At 39.6% G+C, this 24,739-nt stretch overlaps 2 protein-coding genes across 2 annotated transcripts in view; both read right to left on the reverse strand.

The window, feature by feature from the left end:
- Window positions 1-24,739, reverse strand: part of sdc2 (syndecan 2) — a 401,227-nt gene that overhangs the window by 255,671 nt on the left and 120,817 nt on the right. The gene's annotated exons all lie outside the window — the stretch shown is intronic.
- Window positions 8,883-15,949, reverse strand: LOC133996445 (uncharacterized). The gene is made up of 2 exons (XM_062436025.1): window positions 15,628-15,949; window positions 8,883-12,484 (listed from the first exon to the last, which is right to left on the reverse strand). Exon 2 carries the CDS (start codon window positions 12,478-12,480, stop codon window positions 10,693-10,695), a length of 1,788 nt encoding a protein of 595 aa, XP_062292009.1. The 5' UTR covers window positions 12,481-12,484; window positions 15,628-15,949; the 3' UTR covers window positions 8,883-10,692.

The raw sequence follows: 24,739 nt of genomic DNA on the forward strand, positions 1-24,739 counted from the left end.
CAGGTTGTATTTAATAACATATGAGGTGACGGGGAAGCAAACAGGCGCAATTACCGTGCCTTTGCTCATTCAGGGTGAGGCTGATGATCATCACTGTAAATATATCAGCACCTCTGACATTCCATCTCAACATGATCAGAGGCTCACAGGGTTGATGGAAAACATTCTTGAAATGGATAAAATGAAGGAAAGGGGGACTTCCCGAACATGTGAAACAGATGCTGTTCATTCTCCCTATCTCCTTTCCCCCATCGACTTTCTAAAACTTCCCATGAACTCCAACGAAATCTTTACAGTGAAAGCAAGTAAAATCTTTTTGACAAGATGGATGAGGTTGCATGGCTCCTCACAAGGCTCAGGAAACTATATGTCAACTTGAATGAACATTATAGCCTCAAAAAGAGAGAAATAAAATGTTTTTTTCTTTCACTTTTGGAGCAAAGGGAAGAATCTGGCTCATGCACTTGGCCTAAATAATGAGCTGGATGAAAATCAATACACCCTCTCTTATCCAGTGCTTGTGTTTGGCTATAATTAGCTTATAAAACATATTAACTTCTGTAGTGGTTTATATGGCTCAGAACACACAATCTGCGTCTTAGAGACAATAAAAAAACCCATAAAAAAAAAAAAAGCTGAAACAGATAAATATTTCTGCAGAATGTTCATTATTTTGCCAAGACGTTTATCTCCCTCTATTCTTTGCCCACCAAAAGGGCCTTGGTGGTTGTAAGTGGTTATAATTGTACATCTGGTAGCAGTTAAAGCTGCGTACTTGGCACCACCAAGGTTTCTGCTGCTCGAGGAGAGCAGGAAAAGCGACACGTTCCAAGAGCAGCTCGGGCCTGGCTCAGTTCGCTCACTTCACCCCCTGGATAGACACAAAAGAGCTGTTTGATTCAAAGGACTGCAACCATTGGTCTTCATGGGAGGGAAGAAGTCTCCAGATCCCCTTTATATCTTTGCTTTGATTTCTTTTCTGAATCCTCAGATGTTGTTGAGTGAGCACATGAGATGGAAAATGAGGATAAAGTGGATGGGGAGATGGCAAGGAGAAGTGTACATATGAGATAGAGAGGCAGGGGATTAACCCCCCCAGAGATAATTGATGACAGCAGCAAATCAAATTCAAGGCCTGTCATCTCAGATTTCTCCCACACATGTAATGATGACGGTGTCTCACAAGCACTTTCCTCACTTTCTGATAAGTATTTCTAATGTACTATCACTTTCTCTCCAGGTGGAAAAAAAGAGAAATTAATGTTATTTTCAGTTTGGCAATGGCAGGAGGGAACTGAAAGTCTTTGAACGGCTGAGTCTGAGATCCCTCTTCTGTCTTCACCAGGCTGTTTCATGTTCTCTTCCAGTCTTTTGCCATTTTTACAACCTTTTTTGATAAAAAACACTTTGCTATTCCCCAAACAAAATGACTTTCCAAAGACGAAATAGATAGACCTCCTATGTAGTGCAAACGGCATCATCCCCAACAGAGTCATTACTATTTGGGTTATTTCATGCCATTTCTCATCCCATAGTCCCTCAGCCTTCAGCTAAAACCAATGTTTGCCAGAATAAAATGAGGTTGTGTGTGATGCCAGCTCCTACCAAGAGCTCTGTCCTTGTGGGCACACCATGCAAACCAAAATCACACGCCAGCTCATAGCAACAAACCAATTCCAGAAAACAAATTTCAATTTCCTTCAAGAATGTAGATGTTGCCTGATGAAAGCGGGTGAAACACAACAATTATGCAATGTACCTACAGCACATTTAGTCCTGGTGGAATGTTTTTCCAGGCCAACTGTTTTTATATTTTGCCATGACATAATCATGAGCATCTTATTGACGTGAATGCTGAAAGTGGTTATAATCAATATATTTTACATGAAAAAAGTATCAAATGACAATAATGTCACAGATCTGGTTTGTAGTGATGAACCTACACATAATTATCATAAGTTTCCACTCATTGTTTAGCTTTCTGGCTGCGACTGTTACTGTTTAGGTTCGCTCGTATGGTTCTAACAGTGTTGTTTTCAACCACAGCAGACAGCTGTTTTCGGCAAAAATACTCTAAAAACCTACTCGAGACTACTGCTCAACATCAAATGGCAAACAGACACAGTTAGCAACTACCTGATGAATATAGAGGAGTATTTAGCAGCTAAAGAGACAGATATTTCCCTTAGGATTTGGTAGAGACCAAAACCTAGCTAAAAGAGAGTGAATATTGGACTTACATTTATCATTTACACAAAAACAACCCTCTAAATTAATAATAATGTTGATCTGTATATGCCGGATATGTAAAGAATGAATGAACTGTTTGCTAACACCTTCACTAAATCAGTTTAAAGTCTAATATCTGATCGGTGCATTAACGGAAAAACGGTAATAAGTGCTGCCTTAACCTTGTAATGCTCTGCACCTCAGCCAATCTGAACATAAAGAAAGAAATAATTCCTTCACTTAAAATTCACAAATTTAACATCAGAGGAAGCACAGACGTAAAAGAATAGGGATGTGTGGTATGAAACCTACGAGAGAGTTGGCAGCTCTATCAACTTCTTTTGTGGGACGCCTTATATCATTGAATTCCCTGTAAATAGAGAAGGTCAGCCTACCTGATGCCTGCTGTACAACTTTATAGCGGCTGGCAGGGAAAAAAATGCTGTGATCAACTAATCATGATTCAGCTGGGTTGGAATGTAATTATAAAAGCATTACGAGGTGCTGAGAGCAGCAAGAACAGGACATGCAAGAGAGAACAACCCATACTCTCCTTGCCACCAGGTTACTTTACATATCTGCAATCCAAGCGGCACAACACTCCCACCTCCCCTCCGGCCCCTCACTGTAATAATGGCCAGGAGCCGTCACAGTCTCCTTGGCACAGCCCATCTGTTGTTTTTGTTTTTCAGACAGGGGGGGGGGTTGGAGGAGAGTGAGTTGATGGGTGGGTTGGTGTTGGCCTTGATGGGTGAGGAATGAGAAAATGATGGGAGGCTCTAGCCACAAATTGTTGCCGGCCTGTTATTACAGTAAGTACAACATGAGGAACGGTTACATGGCCTAACAGTCTGACACAATGGCCATCTCTAAATAAAGCTTCAGCCTACTGACGCAGTTGGTCGGCCACTTTGGGCTCAGCGAGATGGATCGAGCGGAGGAGGCAAGTTGTAGTTTGGCTGTACCCACCGCAGAATTAGACATGCAGATAGAGAAGGAATCAACAGCAAATTAAAATTTATATCAAGCTCAAAGATGACTGCATTTCGAATTAGAAACATCCAATTAGGTACATTAACAGGGCGGCAGAGTGGGTCAGTGGCCAGCAGTGGTTGCCACATATGGAAACATCCTGACTTCAACTCTCCACCCTGCTGGTCTTTTCTGTATATACTTTGTATATTTCCCTTTGCATTCATGTGGATATTTTCCAGTTTCCTTACACATTAAACAAGTATGCATGTTAGGTTACAATTCTCCCATTGCCCATGTGAACTTGAATTGGTTGCACACCCCTTAATAGTTAAAATGGATTACATGCACTGAGATTAAATAAAGAGTTGGTTCACCGCTTTGGTGTTATGTGAGCATGTTTATATCTATTTCTGATATTTTCCTTCATCCTAAAAGTTACATTCAAAGGAATAGTTCAACATTTTGGGAAATAATCGTGTTAGTTCTCTCTCTAAAAGTGAGATTTGAAGATTGCTACCTGTCTGTTTGTCACAGAAGGTGAAGGGACGTGGTTAGCGTAATGTAGCATAAAGGGACCCTATAGTGAACTAATGTGTGGCATGATGTAGAAACTGGATTTTCCAAAAATGTATCTATATATACACAACAGTGACACTTGGACTAGATTTTGTAAGGCTGTTTTCATTTCTGCCTCAGACTGATATGTAAGTGTTTTGTCTGATACTGTATATGTTTATGGCACACAATTCTTACTGTTGAATGTTTGTTTTTATGTAAAGCACATTGAGTTGCCCCTGGGTATGAAATGCGATATATAAATAAAGCTGCCTTGCCTTGCCTTGCCTTACAAATGCATAATTCTGATCCTGCTAGGTGTTGAAAGGATCAGAAACAAACATATATAATAGACATAATGGCCATCGGTGAGAGATTCTGTGTGAGAACCATTTTGAGAAATCTAGAGAATGCAGCATGTGATTAAGAGACAGTGAACAGGCTACGGTCTCACACACTTTTTAAAACGATTAGTTTTAAACCCACACACACACACACACACACTTTTACCATGTCGAAAATCAGTGCATCAGTCTATCCACTCAGTGCTGTTTTCACAGTGCAGTGTCAGTGCTTAATTATGACATCCATTCTGCTTGCTTATTCAGAAAATGTCCAAATCAATGAAACTCCATCCCACATTTTCACTGCTACTTTACAGCCAGGCAGATTCCCAAATAGCACAGCACACACACACACACACACACACACACACACACACACACACACACACACACACACACACACACACACACACACACACACACACACACACACACACACGAGCGCTGCTGATGCCAGATTGTCATTGATGCTCAGGTGCCAGGTAGCTGAGTTAAAGTGGGTCACACACTGTAGCAACAAAATGTTCAGGACATTGTTAACTTATTGAAAATCAAAGCTTGGCATTTAAATAGACATTCATATTTTGTTCGCCTGTGCTCGCAGCCTTTTTTGTTTTTGTTACAAAGTCTCTACACTGAGTGACAGCAGCCTCACTGTTCAGTCAGATAATTGTTAAAAGGTTACAACACAGAGCGTTCAGGTAGCTGAGTGGTTAGGGCACATGCCTTATAATCAGTTTACCGGTCCGAATCTGGCATTGGACCCTTATTGAACCCACTCACGTTTTTAATGTTTCCTACGCCCATGGCTACGACCACTGACAAATTAAAGGAAAAACCAATATAAAGTGTCTCAGTAAGGTGTTGGACCATATCGTGCTGCCAGAACAGCTTCAATGTGCCTTGGCATTGATTCTACGAGTCTCTGAACTCTACTGGAAGGATGAACACCATTCTTCCAAAAGATATTCCTTCATTTGGTGTTTTAATGATGGTGGTGGAGAGTGCTGTCTAACACATTGGTCCAAAATCTCCCATAGGTGTTCAATTGGGTTGAGATATGGTGACTACAAAGGCCATAGTACGTATATCATTCACACTATTTTCATACCAATCAAACATCAGTGACCCCCTCATGCCCTTTGGATGGGGGCAGTGTCATCTTGTTCATCATTGGATAAAGGTAATCACTAAGAACAACTTTGTATTGATTTGCAATGACCCTTCCTCCTAAAGGGACAAGTGGACCTAAACCATACCAGCAAAATGCCCCCCACAGAGTAATAGTCACCAGATCCCCTTACTGTAGGGGTCAAGCATTTAGACCCTTACTGTTTTTTCCTTTAAATTGTCACCTGTCTGTACATGGAGAAGGAGAGGGAGTATAGTCAAAGACTTGTTGATGAAATCACATACCTTTCCCCTCAAGGTTTTATATTCAGACATTGATACTAGTGTAAAAATATAACTTTCTCCTCCCAATGATCCCCAGACAAACTCGCTTTTGTTTGCAATGTAAGCAGCCCACCAGTTCCTCACTTGCTCTCTCTCTCATGCACACAGGCACTGCTAAAGCCAGCCATTGTTCCAGGCCAAGATAATAGTATCAGCCCTTGACGGGATAGTTACAGTTGGATTGACACCAGCTGTTAAAGCAGCCATGCTATGTGGACCTGATCAGATTACAAAATTACACCAAATCTCATCTGACATTAATTATTGGGCTATAATACATAGCTAACCTGGCAACGTGCTTTATAATCCAGAACTAAAAACAAATCGTCTGGTGCCCCTCGGTAAAGATTTGAGAGAGACATCAAAATCTGCTGCCATGGTGTCCAGAGACTTGGTGGGTAATGTACTGTAGAGAGTTTAATAGGGAATTCAGACAGCCTAATCAGTATCCCAATCACAATTCTCCAAGGAAAGGAGAATGTTTTCCATTGTTGCCTTTTGTTGCCAGACCTCCCTCTGAGATTCTTGTGTGTTTGTGTGTACCCAATACTGTTGGGAGCTTGTGTTTCTCCGGAGGAGCACTTACAATGCTCGGGCTGAAATGTAACTGTTTCAATTTCCTCTTACTTGCATGGAGATGTAAATTCATGTAAGACTGCATGATTATATACATACATGGTTGTATACAATGCCATACAAAAAATGTGTAAAGCTAATGGTATTCTAAAGGTGTTGATTCAACTCTTCATTCACTAAAAGGCTTCTGTATGTTTCTCAGTCACATCCCTGCCATGGGTGTTACGGGTGTTGGGACACTTTCACAGAAACATGATCGCAGCTACCCCCCACCACCGCAACACATTTTACTGAGGTAGTCATTGATGAAAAAAAAACATTATTATCACTCAGAATAACTTTATTGATTTGCAATGATCCTTGGATCTAGGGGTACTTTTGGACCCAAACCATGCCAAGACAATCGTCCACAGAGAATGATAGAGCTATTGAACTCCTTTAAAGTAAGGGCTAAGCATCAAGGTGCTGACTTTAATTTGTCACATTTAAAAAATATGTTTCTTTTTGAGGAGAAGGTGAGTGTGTGGGTTGGTTGTTGCCACAAACGTTGGGTTGCTGGCAATTGAAGAGAAGTTAATCAGTTTGCAGTGAATTCACTTTTTATATATTTATAAATGCTGTCATGTCAATCTTTCATTGATTTCAATAAATAGTAAAGAAGAATTGTTGTATGGACAATTCTGGTATATTTTGTCTCCTTAAAGTCCAGAATAGCTTGTCACTGGAGTGGTTCCCTTAAGTACCCTTTAAATGGGTACATTGCTGTACTACAGTTTAAAAGGTACTTGTATGGCACTGAAGGGTACAAAAGGGTACTCCTAGAGCAACAAGAATTTGTACTCTTTTAGGTACACACTTGTACTTCTATCTACAAGTGTGTAGCCAAAGCCTGACACAGCTTATTCTTTTATTCCATAGACCTCCATGTTGTCCAAAAATTATTTCTGCAAAGTTTTTGCACACCAGATAGGCTCAGTATGGACAGGTGCATCAGATCCAAAACTCTGGCATTAAGATAAAGGTATGAAGACTGAAAGATTGTGAATAAAGTCAGTACAAGTGGTCAACAGTGTGCAGATTCTCTGGTACTTGCATGACCCAAAACTATTAAATACACATGAGTGAACTGCACTGTTGCACTTAGTGACATGTTCCATCATTATAATTAACACAGACACAGTAGTTCAGTTTGAGTTGATCCCACAAACACTGCCCGGCCATATGCCATGCTTATTAGCAAACTAAATGTGTAAATCTGCAGCTGATTATCCCTGACAAATAGACTATTTACTCCTGTTAAGAGTAACATTTGCTAAAAACTACAGTGCCCAGCAGTTGTTGGATACATCAAGGCAGACTGAGGCAATAGTTGGTGTTCGTGTTTTCATCAATTTTGTTGACAGATATAGAATAACACCAGATTAAGTGTTTAAGGGTGTAATTTGCAAAGTTGTGCTATATTGAGTAAGCTGTTGCTTTGTTGTGCATTATGTTGTAAGCCATTTTTGCAGAGTAGCAGAAACAATTTACCAGCTGATAACACATAAGACCTTCACAGCGATGATCTAGGCCTGCTCCAAATGATGAAACACAGATGAAACAGACCTCTGTGAAAAACAGTAATTTTGTATGGTATGACTAAATCACACAAAGGGCATCTTTGAAACCAACCAACGCACTGCCATCTGTCATAAACAGCATATATCATGAAAACTGCCGTTTTTATCTGTAAAATGATATATACCACTGCTTTGATTATTGCCCACAGATGCGTTTTCACTGCCTACAAAATCCCCATGTAGAGAGAGAGAGAGAGGGAGAGAGAGAGAGAGAGAGAGAGAGAGAGAGAGAGAGAGAGAGAGAGAGAGAGAGAGAGAGAGAGAGAGAGAGAGAGAGAGAGAGAGAGAGAGAGAGAGAGAGAGAGAGAGAGATGTAGGTAGTGATAGATTTACTGACTGATGCAGAGAACAACGTCTCTGAGATTTACTTTAGGTCTGCTGCCTTTGAGGCGGAAACACCTCCAGAGCTGTCCTGGCTTGTTCCTATTAAGATTAATAATGGTAGTATTTACAAGGCCCAGATCTCCCCTCAGAACCCAGAGGCCGCACTGTGCCAAACCACCAGAAGAACACAGCAGGCTGACAAGACAAGAGGGAGAGAACGGTGAATGAGTGTGTGGGAGAAATGGGAGTGAGAAAACACAGTGTTCTTCAGTGCATTTCCACAGCAGTCACTTGCAATGCTGTGGTTTTTAACTATCTTACAAGCCAAGACTGTATTTTATGTTTCATTAAACTTTTGTTGTAAAGTGATACATCTGGGGTTATTCCACTTTATTTGAATTTTAAGGTATTTGAATTAACATTAACAACACACATTTGGGTTGTGTTTAAAATCCCACAACTGATGAAACTAAAATAACAAAAAGAAACTCTGAAGTGTGGGAATTATTTGTAACTTCATTCTATAAAGTGAGACGCTTCAGATATAACTGTGTGGAAATATCAGTTTGGACTCTTTAATACAGCCCCTGAGCAAAGATTTAGAAAGGTGAGTCATCCTGCATTATCTTTGTTCTGTAGAAAATCAATAGAAATATATTATTATACACAGGCACAAATTCAGAGCATACACAAGTGTTATAGTCAATAAATACAATTTTATTTACACCATTTAAAACTTCTAACACAGAAGATTAAATCTTTTGTTAGTCTATTAATATTTCATGGTGTGATAATAAAGCTGATATATACTATTTGTAAAACAACATCTACAAAATGAATATGCATTATACATTAATAAAACATAAAGGCAACATTAGGCTCAAATAACTGAAAACAGTCTAAAAATTGGCACAATAAACTGAGAAATAATGTGCAAGTGCTTCCCAAGTAACATGAGCTCAATCGGCCAGATGGTGGCACTGTAAATAATTGTAATGTGAACAGAACTTTTTGGATTTTGACTGTTTCCAACACCAAATTGGGTATACAGCATTGTGGGACTAAGATACCCATTTCTATTATAAATAAGCCGAAAAACATGGCCACCATCAACTTAAAAAAAAACTTCACAAATGGCGAGGCTTAGCAGGAAAATTTAGCTATTCATTTATCATTTCTCCTACCATCATAAATCTTGGCAGGTATCATGTCTGAAGCATTTACCAAAGCATTTTGTGCCTAACTCATAGAGGGCGCCACAAATATTGAAAATGTATACCTCAAAATCTAGTAAACAGAATTTCACCAAATTTGGATAGCATGCTCTGGGGGCAAGTATAAACCACAGACTTGTGCAGTACTGATTAGTAAAAGTGGGTGTGGCAATCACATATTTGCTCATAACTTTTGAGCAATCCTGATTAAACTCACGAGACATCCTGCACCATCTCCTGAACATACACACCAAGTTCACATTGAACAGTGAATGGTGGAACTCTGAGTGCAGGATTATTCAAATGCTGCAGGGCTTGTGATGATGAAACAGGTCTGTGATTAGGGCTGCAAAATTCTGGGAATTTTCAAAGTTGGAAACTTTCTATGGGAATTAATGGGAATAAACTGGAAATGTACAAAATTGCATGTTAACCTATAACTGGAAAATGTAGTAGGAAAAAAAGGTCTTGTAGCATAAGCTTGGTTAAAACAACCAGATTTAACGCAAATACAGTTGAATATCTGTATTCGTCAATCACATGAACATAGTGCATTACTTACTGCAGGGCCACACCCCCTACATGCACTGTGCATTCCTCCAACACATGCACACACGATTTCTAGAAGGGAAAATGTTTACTTCACTTAACATTCATGTTTTTGTTGTTCAATGAAATAATTGATTAAAGTTCTAATCACAAAAAAATCAATCAAAATGTTATTTTAAAAAAAAATGTATTAGTTTGCATGCATGTCTGCTTATGACAAAACAAAATGTGTATATTTAAGTCTGTATACAGTTGTTACAGTTTGTATAAATTACTCAAAATTTCCAGTTAATTCATGTTAATTTCCATAAACTCCCATGGAAAGTGTCCAACTTGGAATATTCCCAAAATTCCCCAGCTAAACTACCCATGGAAAGTTTCCGGAAATTTATCGGAAAGTTTTTACCCCTTTGCAACCCTATATGTGATTGGTCTCACTCCTTCTTTAAACAGAATTAAACTAGCTGAAGTAACTTTGCTAACCATTGTGAAGCCTGAAACCCGCTTGTTGCTGCTTGCGGCTTTAATTTTGGCCGATTGAGCTGCTTCTTTCTGTTGAGTGCAAAAAGGTTTGAACCCGCAAATAGCTGCTTGTGGCTATATTATTCGACTGTTTTAATGCCTTCTCTCTTTTAAGAGATTCAGATTAAAGAAAGGAATGTGAGCAGTGCAATTACAGTTAAGAAACTTCAAACTAACCCCATACATTTAACTAGAAATGTACATTTAATCTAATAAACTGTCAGTATTTTATTTACTTGCAAGTCCATTTTTATTTCCCTTCCCAAGAAATGAGAATCACAATCCATGTTGTCTGCGCTACATAGCTTCAGGGTATCTCATCTTTTTTTGCTACTGAGTCTCAGATTTAAATGAAACTTTTCCATCTTCCCCACTCTCCAAAGGAGCACACTCAAAATCGCTTGGCTCTAAAGTCTTGAGATTTGTCTGCACTGCTACCAGTTTTTGTACCCTGTCGGCTGAGAGAGAACCTTGCTCCTTTGTACTGCAAAAGTGTGTCTGCAGGCTCTCGCATATTCCGGTTGTTGGTGGGATCTGGAGTATTGTGGAGGCCACGGGGGACAGCAGCTCAGAGGAACACAGCCCTTTCCACCAGATGGATGCGGACACATGCTGGCATGAGCTCCATATCCCAGCCCCCTTCCATAGACCCTGCTTAGCTGAGAACCTGGCAAAGCTACCAAGCACCTTACCCTCATCAAGATCTAGATGGTGTGAGACGTTGGAGATGACATAGAAGGCACTGCTGATCTGCTCCCCAGAGAGCGTCTGCTGTCCAACATGCTTTGGATCCAGCATGTATGCCGCTGCATGGATGGGCTTGACGCAAAACTCCTGACACTTGTCGAATGATGCCATGACAGCTTTCTGTTCATTACTGTTCAGCACAGTCTCAGACAGGGAAGCTCCAATGTGATATCTTAACTGACTGAACATGTCAACAACATCTGAGAGTACAGCATCATCTCTTTTCATGTAATCAATATGATTCCCAATCAAGTAGAGAAGGTTTTGGCTGCTACCTAACTCTTTCCAAAATGCTGCATCCTGTAATGCGGCCCTGACTTCAGCATCCAGTGTGGGTGAGATGGCCATCTCTTGGAGTGAGTTCTGAGCCTCCAGGAGGCTGTTGAACATGTTAACCACACCTGTCCAGTCAGAGCCAGTAGGCAATGCCAGTACGGTCTCATTGGCAGCGTGCTTTCTTGTCTTTGTGGTCTGCCAGCACCTTAAGGTCTCTGCTAATAGTTTTTGCTCGGTAACATACTTCACCACCTGCTCAGCTCTCCTGCACAGCGCTTTCATTGATGGTTGTGCCACAATTCCATCAAATAGCTGCTGGATGCCAAATGCTGTGCAACCGATAGCTGATATGTGTGGGAAGACCTCTTCTACTTCAGCCCAAGCTGCCATCATTTCCGGGGCATCATCAGTGACAACAGCGAAGACCTTTTGTGGGCCAACTTCATTTATGATTTCTTTTAGTTCCCCAGCAATAAACTTGCTTGCATATTTCTGCTCCTTTGCCTCTGTACATTTGTAAAACAGTGGTGCAGGTGTTGCAATGATGTAAATGATAGTTCCAGTCTCTTTTAAGTTAGACCACCCACTGCAGATGATGGTGACACAGTCTGCTTTCTCTATGGCCTCATGAACCTGGCTTTGTACTCTGTCATACTCACAGTCCAAGAGATGAGAGGACAGAGCCTCTCTAGTGGGCGGACAGTAAGCGGGCCGGAGCACGCTGAAAAATCGTTTCCAATAAATATTGTCTGTGAGGGTGAGCGGTGAGGAGGTGGCATACACAGCCCTCGCCAGGCACTCGTCACCATACACCTGACTGCGCTGATCCACTGAATCAATGAGGAACTGTCCCCCAGGAGAGGCGGATGGTAAAAATGAGAAGGAGGGAACAGGAATGGAGGCAGAGGAGCTTCCATCTGGACTCGGTGATTGCTGTGAAACCACAGAGTACTCCTTGCATTTGTCCAGATGCATCTGCATCTTGGTGGCATTCTTGGTGTATGTCCTTGAACAGTAGTTGCACATGAAGGTTTCCCGCCCATCTTTGATGATAGGGGTGAAATGCTTCCACACACCGGACTGCAAGCGTGGCATCGTCCTGCATATGTAAAACACAGAATAGGAAGATATTACTTATTAGTATAAGCTGAAACCTTCTGTGTAACTAAAACGGTCATAATATCCAGCATCAAAATCCAGGTGTTATCTTTGATTACAACCATAACTTTTACCTACAAGTCAAGTCAGTCATTCAATTGTGATTTCTGCAACTTAAAATAAAATCTTCAAATTAGATCATTTTTATCTGCAAACAATCTGGAAACTGTCATCCTTGCTCTCCCGACTCTAACTAGTTCAAAATGCTGTAGCAAGATTATTCACAAAATCCAATAGACGAGTCCACATAACGCCTATTTAAGCATCTCTACACTGGTTACCTGCAAGTAAAATTTTAATGATTACTTTTATTTTATATCACTGACTCTCTAACAGCTTATGAGCCTAAATGCAGTGTGAGATCCTTTGAAAGTGGTCTGTTTGTCATTTCTAGGTCAAGGTTGTGTAAACATTCATTTTTTGACTTGGTAGACTTTGACATGCATCATTAAATCAATACGTTCATCTTTTTATTTATTTATCTACTTACTTTTTGTTGAGTGAAATGTTTTTCCCCTTCTACAATTAAATTAGATTTAAAAGAAAGGAAAGACAGAAAACTTAAATTGGGTTATTGTGACAAGTTACAATTAGTAACTATTGCATTTCTGTACAGTGCAGCATGTGAACCACACATGCTTCCTGTTTTTTTAAAAGAAGTGATATTTTAATAAAATGCTACTGTTGGTATGTAAAGCACTGCATGATTTAGGACCGAAATTCGTTCATGATCTGTCACTATTCTTTTTTTTTTTTCCAGGCACAGACACCTTTATTGACAGTGGATAGACAGAAAATCATGGGAGAGAGAGAGGGGGGTGTGACATGCAGCAAAGGTCCTCCAGCTGGGATTCGAACCGGGGTCAGCTGCGTACGTGGCATGCGCTCTTAACCACTCGACCACCTGCGTGCCCAGATTTGCCACTATTCTTATGAACTCTCACGACCTCTCGAGTTCTGAGACAAGTCTGTTTATTGTTCTCAGGACTAAAGGGTCATCCACACCAAGAGCAATAACTATAACGACATCGATGTGAGCGTCCACACCAAGAGCGATAACTATAACGACACCGATGTGAGCGTCCACACCAAGAGCGATAACTACAACAACAACGATGTGAGCGTCCACACCAAGAGCGATACCTATAACGCCACCAATGTGAGCGTCCACACCAAGAGCGATAACTACAACGACAACGATGTGAGCGTCCACACCAAGAACGATAACTATAACGACACCGATGTGAGCGTCCACACTAAGAAAGATAACTTCAACGACACCGATGTGAGCGTCCACACTAAGAACGATAACTACAACGACACCGATGTAAGCGTCCACACTAAGAACGATAACTATACTCTCCGATCCGAACCCTCCGCCAACCAGCTCTTTGCCCCATCTGCCAACTTAACTACCATGGGGTCAAGAGCTTTTAGCCGATCTGCCCCCCGCCTTTGGAACTCTCTCCCACCAGACATTTGCACTTCGGACTCTGTTTCCACCTTTAAATCCCGCCTGAAAAGGCACCTATTCAGAGTGGCATACTCTGTCTCACACTAACTATGCAATCATGTTCCTGCTTATTTGTTGCACTGATGCACTTTATAGTCACATTCATATTTATTTCTTTATCTTTGCACTAATATTTACCAGATTTTTATTGTTTGATGTACTGTTGTGTTTTATGTGCCTTGTAAGGTGTCCTTGAGTGCTTTGAAAGGCGCCTTTAAATATAATGCATTATTATTATTATTATTATAACGACACCGATGTAAGCGTCCACACTAATAACAATAACTATAACGACACCAATGTGAGCGTCCACACTAAGAACGATAACTATAACGACACCGATGTGAGCGTCCACACTAAGAACGATAACTATAACAACACCGATGTGAGCGTCCACACTAAGAACGATAACTATAACGACACCGATGTCAGCGTCCACACTAAGAACGATAACTATAACGACACCGATGTAAGCGTCCACACTAAGAACGATAACTATAACGACACCGATGTGAGCGTCCACACTAAGAACGATAACTATAACAACACCGATGTGAGCGTCCACACTAAGAACGATAACTATAACGACACCGATGTGAGCGTCCACACTAAGAACGATAGCATCCTGTGAGCAGCAGTGCCAAGCATGCACTACACGTTCCAGCTGTGTCTGCAGCTAATTACTGATTACCTATTATTGCTGTATGTTGTACAGAGAAAGAAAAAGTTCAGTTTGTTGCTCAGAAGTACACTAGTTGCTGTGATGTTACAATATTTACAGACCAAAGAGACCCGACTGACAGCAGCAGATGTTAAAGCACGTTGTACTAAAGTGCACCGCACAGTATGAGCACAGATCTGAAGTCTTAACGAACCGCTGAGTTCTTTATTTTTTAAATTATAATGGAGAACAAAGTTTCAGCATCTTTTTATAATAAAGACGTAGCTAAATAAATCACCTCTGGGTGTCATACTGCTCCAATTTAGAGTCTGTGGTGAGAGAGGAACAAAGCTGCATTAAAATAAAGCCATCAGTTAATTTCTAAAATTAAAATGATATAGGCAGGTTTTGAAGTTTTATTGTTAATATCAGGCTGGATGCAGACTTTGTTGTGCTGTATGGTTTAGGGGAGGGATTTTAATTAGGCTGTCAGCGTTTTTATCATTAATCAAATCCCTCTGAAAGATCCTGAAGATATCGTTCGCCACTATTGTTGTCGTTATAGTTGTGGTGTGAACTCCACTGTCCACATGAGTTATAACGCATTTTAAAACTCTATTCATATGTATAGTTATAGTTCTTGGTGGAGACAAGCCTTAACATTATGGCCTGAGGCACAAAGTGGTATTTACAAGACAGGAAGGAGCTGGGGCAACTCTCACATATAGCACCTTTAAACACTTGTTGAAAGCTGCTGAACAAGTTAATCTACATTGACACCACCACGTTATACTTTCACTTGCTTGGCATGAAAATGAAAATATGCATGGAAGCCTATCATGGTTTTTTATTCGACACAATGTCTTCATTTCCTGTTACAGAACAATATATAACAAGCTTATTCACCCACCTTCTTTTTTTAAGGACACTATTCCACTTTCACAGCGGTCTGAAATCACATTCAAAGTCGCCTGAGACTCAGTCTTGACACGAACATCGATCCATGTGAAGTTACTTTCACATTAGCTGTTAAGGCTAAGTTGGTAGCTGCTAAATAACGATAGCAAACTGCTTTCAAATGAACATACTAAATAAAGAAGTTGTGCTGGTATTAAACTTTAACCGAACTTCGTCCGCATTGAGAAAGCACCCAGCGTTAAAGCCGGCTTTACGGAGTAAGACTGGAAAAAATATGACTGTAAATAAAATATGAATTTAGAAGAAAAACTGAGCTAAATTCGCCTTTTGTTGTGATCGGACTGTCGCTACTTCCTGAAACCACACAGTTCCGTCAAGTACGGGAGCTCACGTGGATCACCAAGCGTAAGCGTGCCTGGAAGTTGTAGTCACAGCAGAGCAAAAGTAATCCTGATGGGAGAAGAAATGTTTGAACAAACACTGTTAAATGCCAGGTGGACGAAACTATAAAAGGTGAAATGAGAGTATTGTTTAGTATTAAACGATATATAATACATAATGATAATGATAAAACAAGGTTTGCAGTGATGCAAGTGCTCTAAATTTCTTTTTAGCTTTTTTGACATGCAGGCTTCATTCACTCATGTCTCCTTTCCTTTGTTTATATGTATTTTTATTCTAATTTGTTGTATTTGTTTTAATGTTTTATTTTTTCTACTTTCTTTTATGCTATTTTATTATTATCATTCTATAAGTTTTATCTCCTTATTGATTTTATTCATGTTTCTTTTCTCATTTTAATCTCTTTTTAAGCCTAGTTTTAGTCTATGTTTTATTGAACTTCATCTGTTTTATTTCATTTCACTTCTCTTTTGTCTTTTTAATCTAGTTTAGTCTAGTTTATATACTCAAACCTGGAAAAAAAAACATTTGTATTATCTTAATTTTCTCTTGCGTGCATTGGTCTCAATTTTTGTCTTTTAATTTGTTCTTTGGCTTTGTTTTCTCATAGTTTCTATTCCTTTTCTTTATGTTGTCACTAGTTCTGTTATTATTAGCTCATCAGTCAACTGTAAAGAACTTTACTACACCAGCCTGTATGAAAGGTGCTATATAAATAAAGTTTGATTGATTGATTGGTGATAAAACAAGGTTTGCAATGGTGCAAATGCTCTGAATTTCTGTTGTAGCTTTTGTGGCATGCAGGCTTCATTCATTCGTGTCTCCTTTTCACATTTTCACAGCGGGGTGAAGTGTTACAATTAGCTTCATTATTCTCAGCAGTCAAATTCAGGTCACATTCACTATCTCATCTGTCTCCACTCTGTTTTTGCCCTTTCTCTTTCTCTCCCACTTTGATGCCACAGTCCTGGATTACTCAGTTTATGTTAATAAGATGATTAATGTCGTATAAGAGGAGTATTTCTTTCCCCTCTAAAAATGGCTTTAAATGTATTCTGCTCAAAATACTTTTTGGTGTCAAAGGAAAGCTTTAGCTACATGGCTTAGTCATTGTTGGGCGGAATAAACCTTTTTCACTTTTGACATGTTTGGAAAAGCACAGGTGTAATTAATAATATTAATTATGGTTGAACTTTTGCTACTTTTGCTGCCACAATAACTTAAGATATGAGCTGAGAAAAGGGGTATTAAAGGATAATTCTGGCTCATTACAATTTGGCTTTTGTCCTTTAGTCAATAATGTTAAAATCTTAAGTTAAATCGTACAAGTTAAAAGTTGTACTGAGATCTGGAACATGGTCACAGTGCTACAACAATGTCTGATAGGACAAGAAATATGTCAAACGGTAAACTACCCCAACAGTTAAACCGTATGATCGAAACCAAAAAGTCTGGATTAATCCCTCATTGCACTAAAAAACTACGGCTAGTGGAGTAGGTTAAAGTTGAACCAGAATGTTTGTTTGAACCTGATTTGCTGAAGATCTGCATGATCATCTGACTACTTTTGTTTCTTATCCCATCAGACTTCATTTCAGTGAGGCCGCTGCATTCCCCGAGTTCTGCAATGAACATGGTGAGTACATTGTATTAGCATTGAGCTGGAAGAAACAAAATGCGGTGAGTACATGTTTCAATAACAAAAAGAAACGATGGCAAAAAGATATGTACTGTGTTGCATTCATTTAACTGTTGCTTGCATAAGGTGGAGGCAATAAAAACAGATAGATCCAGAAGTATTTCAACACATGTTGGAGAAAGGCTTTCTATCATATGCATCCTCATCAGACTGGTCCCTTATGACAGATGTAGGTCTGTACTGGTTTTGGTGTTAATGAGCCACGCTGATTTGCTCTAACACTAAATGACAGTGATTATCTCTGGCTTGGGGTCACATTTCAGTACCATGTGTCTGTCATTAGAGACATTTCGGGAGTTCAGACAATGTCCAGGTTTATGTGGAGCGGTGAGCGCAGCCAAAGCAAACTAACTCTATCTAATTTGGGGGCAATCTGAGCTGGTAATGTCAGGTTGTATCACAGTGCTCTTCAGAGGGGGAATATTCACATTGACACACTGCAGGGGTGACACAGAGAGCAACAGGACCTCACTTAAGCTGAGCGCTATTATTTTCTTGTCTCTCGACGTTGGACTAAGTCGCCCAACCCTTTTTTGAGAGCATCAGCATTCAAGCCAGAGAATTAGGAGACCAGACCACAGGCACAGCAGTAGAGAGGAAACAGGATGATGTCATGACATGGCAGTGATGAAGGGTGATGTTGGTTTGGCTGTTCGCAAGCCTGCTCTGGTCTCATGGGAATTATTTCACCATTTATTCAAAGGTTATAATTTTTTTCCATACATAAATTCCTCTGGGATTGGAGGCAAAGACACAATCAGGGTGTCTTGGAGTAACAGATTTTGACTTGAAACACAGAAAAGCACATTTCAAAACTTTTTTACTTGTTTCGTTCCAGATTTAGATATCCCCCAAGCCATAACTTCCACTCTAATCCCATTTAATGTGGAACTTCAACAAGATGACATACCAAAAGCTGTTTCATGCTGGTATCTTGATTTAACTGTCACTCTTCCACACAAGTATTTTTTTGTGTGTGTCAGAATACAGTAACACAATCTGTCAAAACTGCACTGATGATACATAAGCCCCATCTATCTATCAGTTGTTGTGGAAATTTAAGTTATCGTTTAAAATCCAAGAAACACTTTCATGTCTTCTCTGCGAAACGCCCGACTTTATAACACTCTGTCAGAGCCAGGCTTAATCCTTCAGTGCTAACTCTGGACCCAAAACACTTTGTGACATAAAAGCCTTTCAATTACCCTGTAAAATGCACTTTTTAAAACATGAAACAGAGCCTCACACTCTTGACTTAGGATGGCATTAGGCCACTCTATAGAGATGAATTAAATGGTATCGTTTCATCCCACTTAAAGGCCGATCTCTGTTTCTTGGAGCTTACAGCTAAAATTACATCATGGGACTGTTAGCAATTACTTGATTTATATCAGAGCTTGGCTACTTTTGAACTGACTGAAAATAGCTTTAGTGATGTCTTTGAGAGCAGTTTATGGGAAAATCTTACTTACTGTATGGGCAAGCTGTATGTTTTGCGCTGAGACGATGGCATTTGTCATGAGAGTGCTGTTTGTAACAGGAGTTTCATTTGTTATGTCTGACTGTGGTTGACATTTATTAATATAAAGTGTTTCCACGTTGTCATAAAATGCCTTCAAACAGTCAGTTTTAAATAGATGACGCTGTTTGTTTTGCTTCCTGTGTGATTTTATGTTAGGACACACTGAGTTGTCTCCTGTTGCTCTCAGATTCTATTCTCAGCATGTTTGTTATTTGAGAACCGCTAATTAATGTCAGATATTAATTTGGTGTCACTCACTATGATGAGACCGTGCATGAGAGTAAACTTGATTCCCATATTTAAAACACTGCAGGTATAATTTGATGAGCTACATTCCCGACCGACTTCTCATTTAATCAGGACTTGCAAACATCACTTCTTTCCAGTTCAATTAAAAAAGCCAAACATTGCCATCATCATTCTCCAGCAGATGTGCAACGGCAGGACAGATGCCTCCCACACCCTCTCACAGTAAGCAGTTGGGATCCATCCATGTCAATTATAATCCACCAAAACAGTTGGCTGAGTGTGATTCATTATATTTAGGTAAGCACAAGCATGAGCACATATACAGGATTAAACTAATTTGTGATCATCGGCCCGTTCTTGAATAAATATCACAGCTGTGCTCCTCCACATCTTAACCATTGATCCTCACCCCTGCCTACAGTACCCTTACTGCCCAGCAGAGGCCACTGTGGCCAAGCACCTTCACAAGACCTTTGACATCAGTCCACATCTCTGTCAGACTCGCCAGTGACCAGCTTGATTGCAGTTGGCTAACACACCAGACACTCCAAGTAATAGAGACGCTGTGTAATGCAATATCTTAGTCCTGCTGTACATGACAATTTGGTAGAGCTCATAATGTTTGGTTTTTTTTTTTTTTTTGGTCGAATGTCAGTTCAAGTCCATGGTCATGTTTGAGATTCTAGATTGTAGTACTGCTATCGAAATATCCCATAAAACATCCCTGGAATATTTATCCTCCTTCCAGGTGAGATAAGTTTGTGTCTGCAACATAAGCACCACCAACAATTAAGAGAAATCACAACTACAAAGACAACCACACAAGTTGTATACCATTTATCAGGATTTGTCCCTAACAGAGAGACACTTAATAAAGCCACACAAATTGCTTTCCCTACAGTCTTGACTAAATCAAAAAACTGAAAATTAGAACTGCAATGATAAACTTTGTCAGAAAATTAATCGCCAACTATTTTGATAATCTATTCATTTCATAATTTTGAGTCATTTTTAAAGAAGAAAGTCTCTGGCTCCAGCTTCTTAAATGTGAATATTTTCTGGTTTCTTAGTCCTCTGTGATAATAACCTGATAATATTTAGGTTGTGGACTGTTGTTAGGACAAAAGAAGACATTTAAGTCTTGCATCTTGGGCTCTGGGAAACAGCCATCGACATTTTTTTTTTACCATTTTCAGACATGTTATAGACCAAACAACTAATCAGTTAATTAAGAAAATTTGATAGATTGATCAATATTGAAAATTATCATTATTTATCATTCGTTGTCATTGCGTAATGATAAAAAAAAGAAAGAAAGTACATTTAATTGGAAGAGTTATCAGTTACAGCTACTATTCCTCTGGCATGTTTCACACTAAAAATACTTTAAAAGCTTCAGCTGAACTTTAAAATACATGTTTTGACTAGTAACTCTTCCAATGTACATACTGTATGGGCATGTGAGTGTTGTATTAAAATATGCTCGTAAAAACTGTGAACGTGTGAATGTGTCTTTGAATTTATCCACATCAGGTTCAGGCACTGTAGTTTTTTCCACAGATTTTAAAAGTACAATCTATGGCTTCAATATGAACCATGGAGTTAAACCAACAACTGTAACAGTTTCAAAAAACCTTTGAGCTTCACTAAAGTGGTATGACTGCATGGTTATTATAACCTAATATAAGGTGTTTCTGTAATTTATTGAATTTATTGCTTGTTTGGAATGGTTTTGTATATGGGCTTCCTGTATATATACTAAGTAACTGGTTCTGTGCTTTGTTAAGTCGAGTGCATTGTACACTGCGACACAATAGTACCAGTGTTTGATAAAAGCTGAGCCTCCTGGGTAACATCTTCTTTTGCTGCTAGTTGAATGTTACTCTGAAGAGGCAGAAGGCAGTGTTTGTTTGCACTTACCATAATAATCTCTTTCTTTTTCTCTCTGTCTTTGCAGTACATTTCACTGTACTGTGTGAAGACCTGCATAAACACCCCAGTGAACAAAAAACAATAAACAGTAATTTAGCTCGCAGTTCAGAGAGCAGCTATAGACACAAGATGGATGTATTGACCGACAGAAGCTGAGAGGCAGTGCGTCTTATCTCCCCTCTGAACACAACTAATGTCCCGTAAGGAGGCAGGTGTGTGAGGGGAGTGAAAGGGATAGGTAAAGCTTAATGGATCAGAAATGGTGGCTAGGATATCAATCTCCCTCCTAGCTTTTCTCCTCCGATTGTTTTTGAATCCCTGTTTTTGTTTTCTGTGTGAAAATGACAAGCTCGGGTGCCTCAATGAGTCACATCCATCGCTCCATCCAACCAATAAACAGCCTGGCAAATATCACAACCATTTGTCTTTGAAATTATATTGCACCCAAACAGAGTTTCACGCCTGTTTGTTTAGTCTTTTTTTGCAACGCAGGGGGAAAACGCAACAGACCTGGATGCAAAATCTTGTAACAACCTGCTGATCCACTGAAATGGAACGACATTAATGATTAAGGCAACCTAGTCTTTGTAGATAAACACCAAAAGCCTTTGTGTAATGCAGCAGGCAGGGAAGCAAAACATTTGTCGGGTCCAGGACTGGAGAAGAAAAGAGCGTATACACGAGTCTCTGAAGTATGCAAGACCGCTCCTAACCGCATTGCCTTTGTTGGTAATGGGCTTGAAGCTGCAGCCTGTTTTGTTGCACACAGTGAAGTCAGGCGGGAGACAGTTTGTGTGAAATAGAGGACAACATGTAAATAACAATGGAAACTGAAGAGCCAAAAAATATTCTAAGAACTTACAGAATAATATTTCTCTTTAAGAGCTAATTGCATTACACACAGTGTTTTGTAGTCAGCAATACTGTATATTGTGTTCAGTTAGTAGGAGTTAAGTCAATATAATTGCCTGTACACACACATGCAAAAACACACAAAAAATAGCACTTCATCCATAGATACTTCAATCTTGTAAACATGTTTTAAGACTATGTGTAATACAGACGATGAAGTTGTAAACAAGGATCATCGTATCAAAGCAAAATGGCTTTATCAGAGAGAATTTGTACAAGGCTCTATCATGATGATGAAATCAGTGTGAAATCGCCCCCAAAAAAAGCAGTTGGCATTTCAACAGCAAATCTTCTACAGACAGCCCAGATAGGCTTATTTGTTATGTCAATGTTTTTGTCAGCCATCCATGTAGGAAGCCATTTGGGGAAAATCTTGTATTCTTTCTCCTGTCTCTTCTGGTGAAGTATCATTCCCTCACCAGATGCCATGTCCCAAGCTCACCCTCTTAGCATCTGCTGTGGAGCTGGACGGTTTTGTGTCGTCATGCAGAACGTAACCCTCAGACTGACATCAACACATGTTGATAATGCTAAGATGCCCTCTCCTAACGCATCATAACCACTTACCACATCTTAGACCTGATCCACAAAACACAGATGTAATTAAAAGCGGCAAAGGTTCACAGTCACATATTCTCCTTGGCTGCAAGAATAAAGAACGAAAACCAGCAAAGGAAAATTAATGACCGCAACAGACACATTCTTGAAGTGTCAGGGGTTAAAAAGAGCCTGTTGGGTTGAGTGCACATGCTTCCAATTAGGTCTCAAATAGGCGAGAGGAAACAGTTGATTTAGGAATATTACTGAAGAATGACTTTAATTAGCCGGGAGACTAAGGGGCCCTAAATGTAGCTACCACTGTCAGCACCAAACGAGGCCAGACAGCATTAATCAGCAAGACCAACAGGGGCTTACTGGGGCTGAACTCACTGAAAACAAGAGGTCAAGGGGTGGTATTTGTTTATCACTGTCTTCCTGATGAATCATATCTGTTGACAAGTTGAAAGAGAAATGATAAAAGTTAAGCAGATGGAGGAAGGAGGATTGTATAAAAGGAACAAAGGTTCAGTGTTGCCTTGTTGCTTTTAACTCTGCTGCAGAAACCACGCTATTGTCACATCCTACTGGCACAGCTGGATTGTGACTGTTGTGAATTTCAAACCGTCAATAGCCTCATTTGAAAGGCAAATACAGCTAAATTGAATATCAATATATTGCTTCACGGAAAGCCTCATCTTATTAGATTGCAAAAGCTGTCACTCACTCACTCACTCTGAATATTTCAGCATGCAGCGTTATCGTGTTGATAATGGCAGCGTTATCGTGTTGATAATGTGGGGTAAATTAGGCTTGGTGTTCAGATTTTGTCAACCAAAACTGCATTTATTGGCTTATTAGAATCAAACAGTTTGTGTTGTGTTTGAACAGTTTCACTGAAGTACTTGGGAGTCATTTGAGGTGAATAATAGGTAGAAGAATAGGTAGTATATATGGTAGGATAAGGGAGAGCGCATGAAAAATTTAGAGAGTTATGGAATCTGTCATGACAGGTCATTCTTTTGACTACAGGTTTTTTGAATGAATGAACATCATCTATGGGATTTCCTTGTCTTTCAAAGGGAAGATACACCAACTGTTTCAGGGGTGAATCTGGGTTCAGTGGTGGACTATAACTAAGTTAATTTACTAACGGCAAGGTACTTTGCACCTCCACTCCAAAATACGAAATTATTGTTCCTACAGTTGAATGTTTGAGTGCAAAATGGTGTATGTGCAGAGTTTAATAATGGGAAGCTCTTTTCACATTCATGTGTTTTAAAATAGAAATGTTCTTTGTGTCTATTGAAAAACTGATTTTCAGGGGTGTGCCTATGAGCATGATTTGTGACATTACAACTAGTTTGGAAGCCAATTGTGGTCCAGGTCAACTTATACAAGTGTGATGTGGAAACTTGAGGTTTTCAAAGTGGGAGGCTGGCTTCCCCTGGGGGGCTCCAAACAGTTTCAGAGGAGGCTAGGTGAAAAAATATTGCATCAGTTATTACATTACTTATCAAAAGGATACCACATAGAGTAACCTAAATGTGTGATATTTATATATATAACACAGAGATGCAGCAGCTTTGAGGATTTTTTTCCGTTTTGTGTATTTATGTATTTTTTGTAGTCTAAAGCATGTCAAACAGCATAAAAGTTGTATAAGGGCCACTTTTTCACATAGAGCATGTTTACTATTGATACTTCAAGTACTTCTTCTGATAATACTTACATAAATCAACATTTATTTGTAATGAAGTAGTTTTACAGTGTAGTATTAATACATTTACCTTCAGTAAAATGCACTCAGTTGCAAAGCAAATCTGTCTCCTATTTAGACAGCGCCTCACT

Source organism: Scomber scombrus, chromosome 16 (genome assembly GCF_963691925.1).
Source record: "Scomber scombrus chromosome 16, fScoSco1.1, whole genome shotgun sequence".
Lineage (NCBI taxonomy): Eukaryota > Metazoa > Chordata > Actinopteri > Scombriformes > Scombridae > Scomber > Scomber scombrus.

Bases quoted from the DNA above. Each gene is read 5' to 3' on its own strand.
- LOC133996445 (XM_062436025.1), bottom strand. From the start codon at position 12,480: ATGCCACGCTTGCAGTCCGGTGTGTGGAAGCATTTCACCCCTATCATC.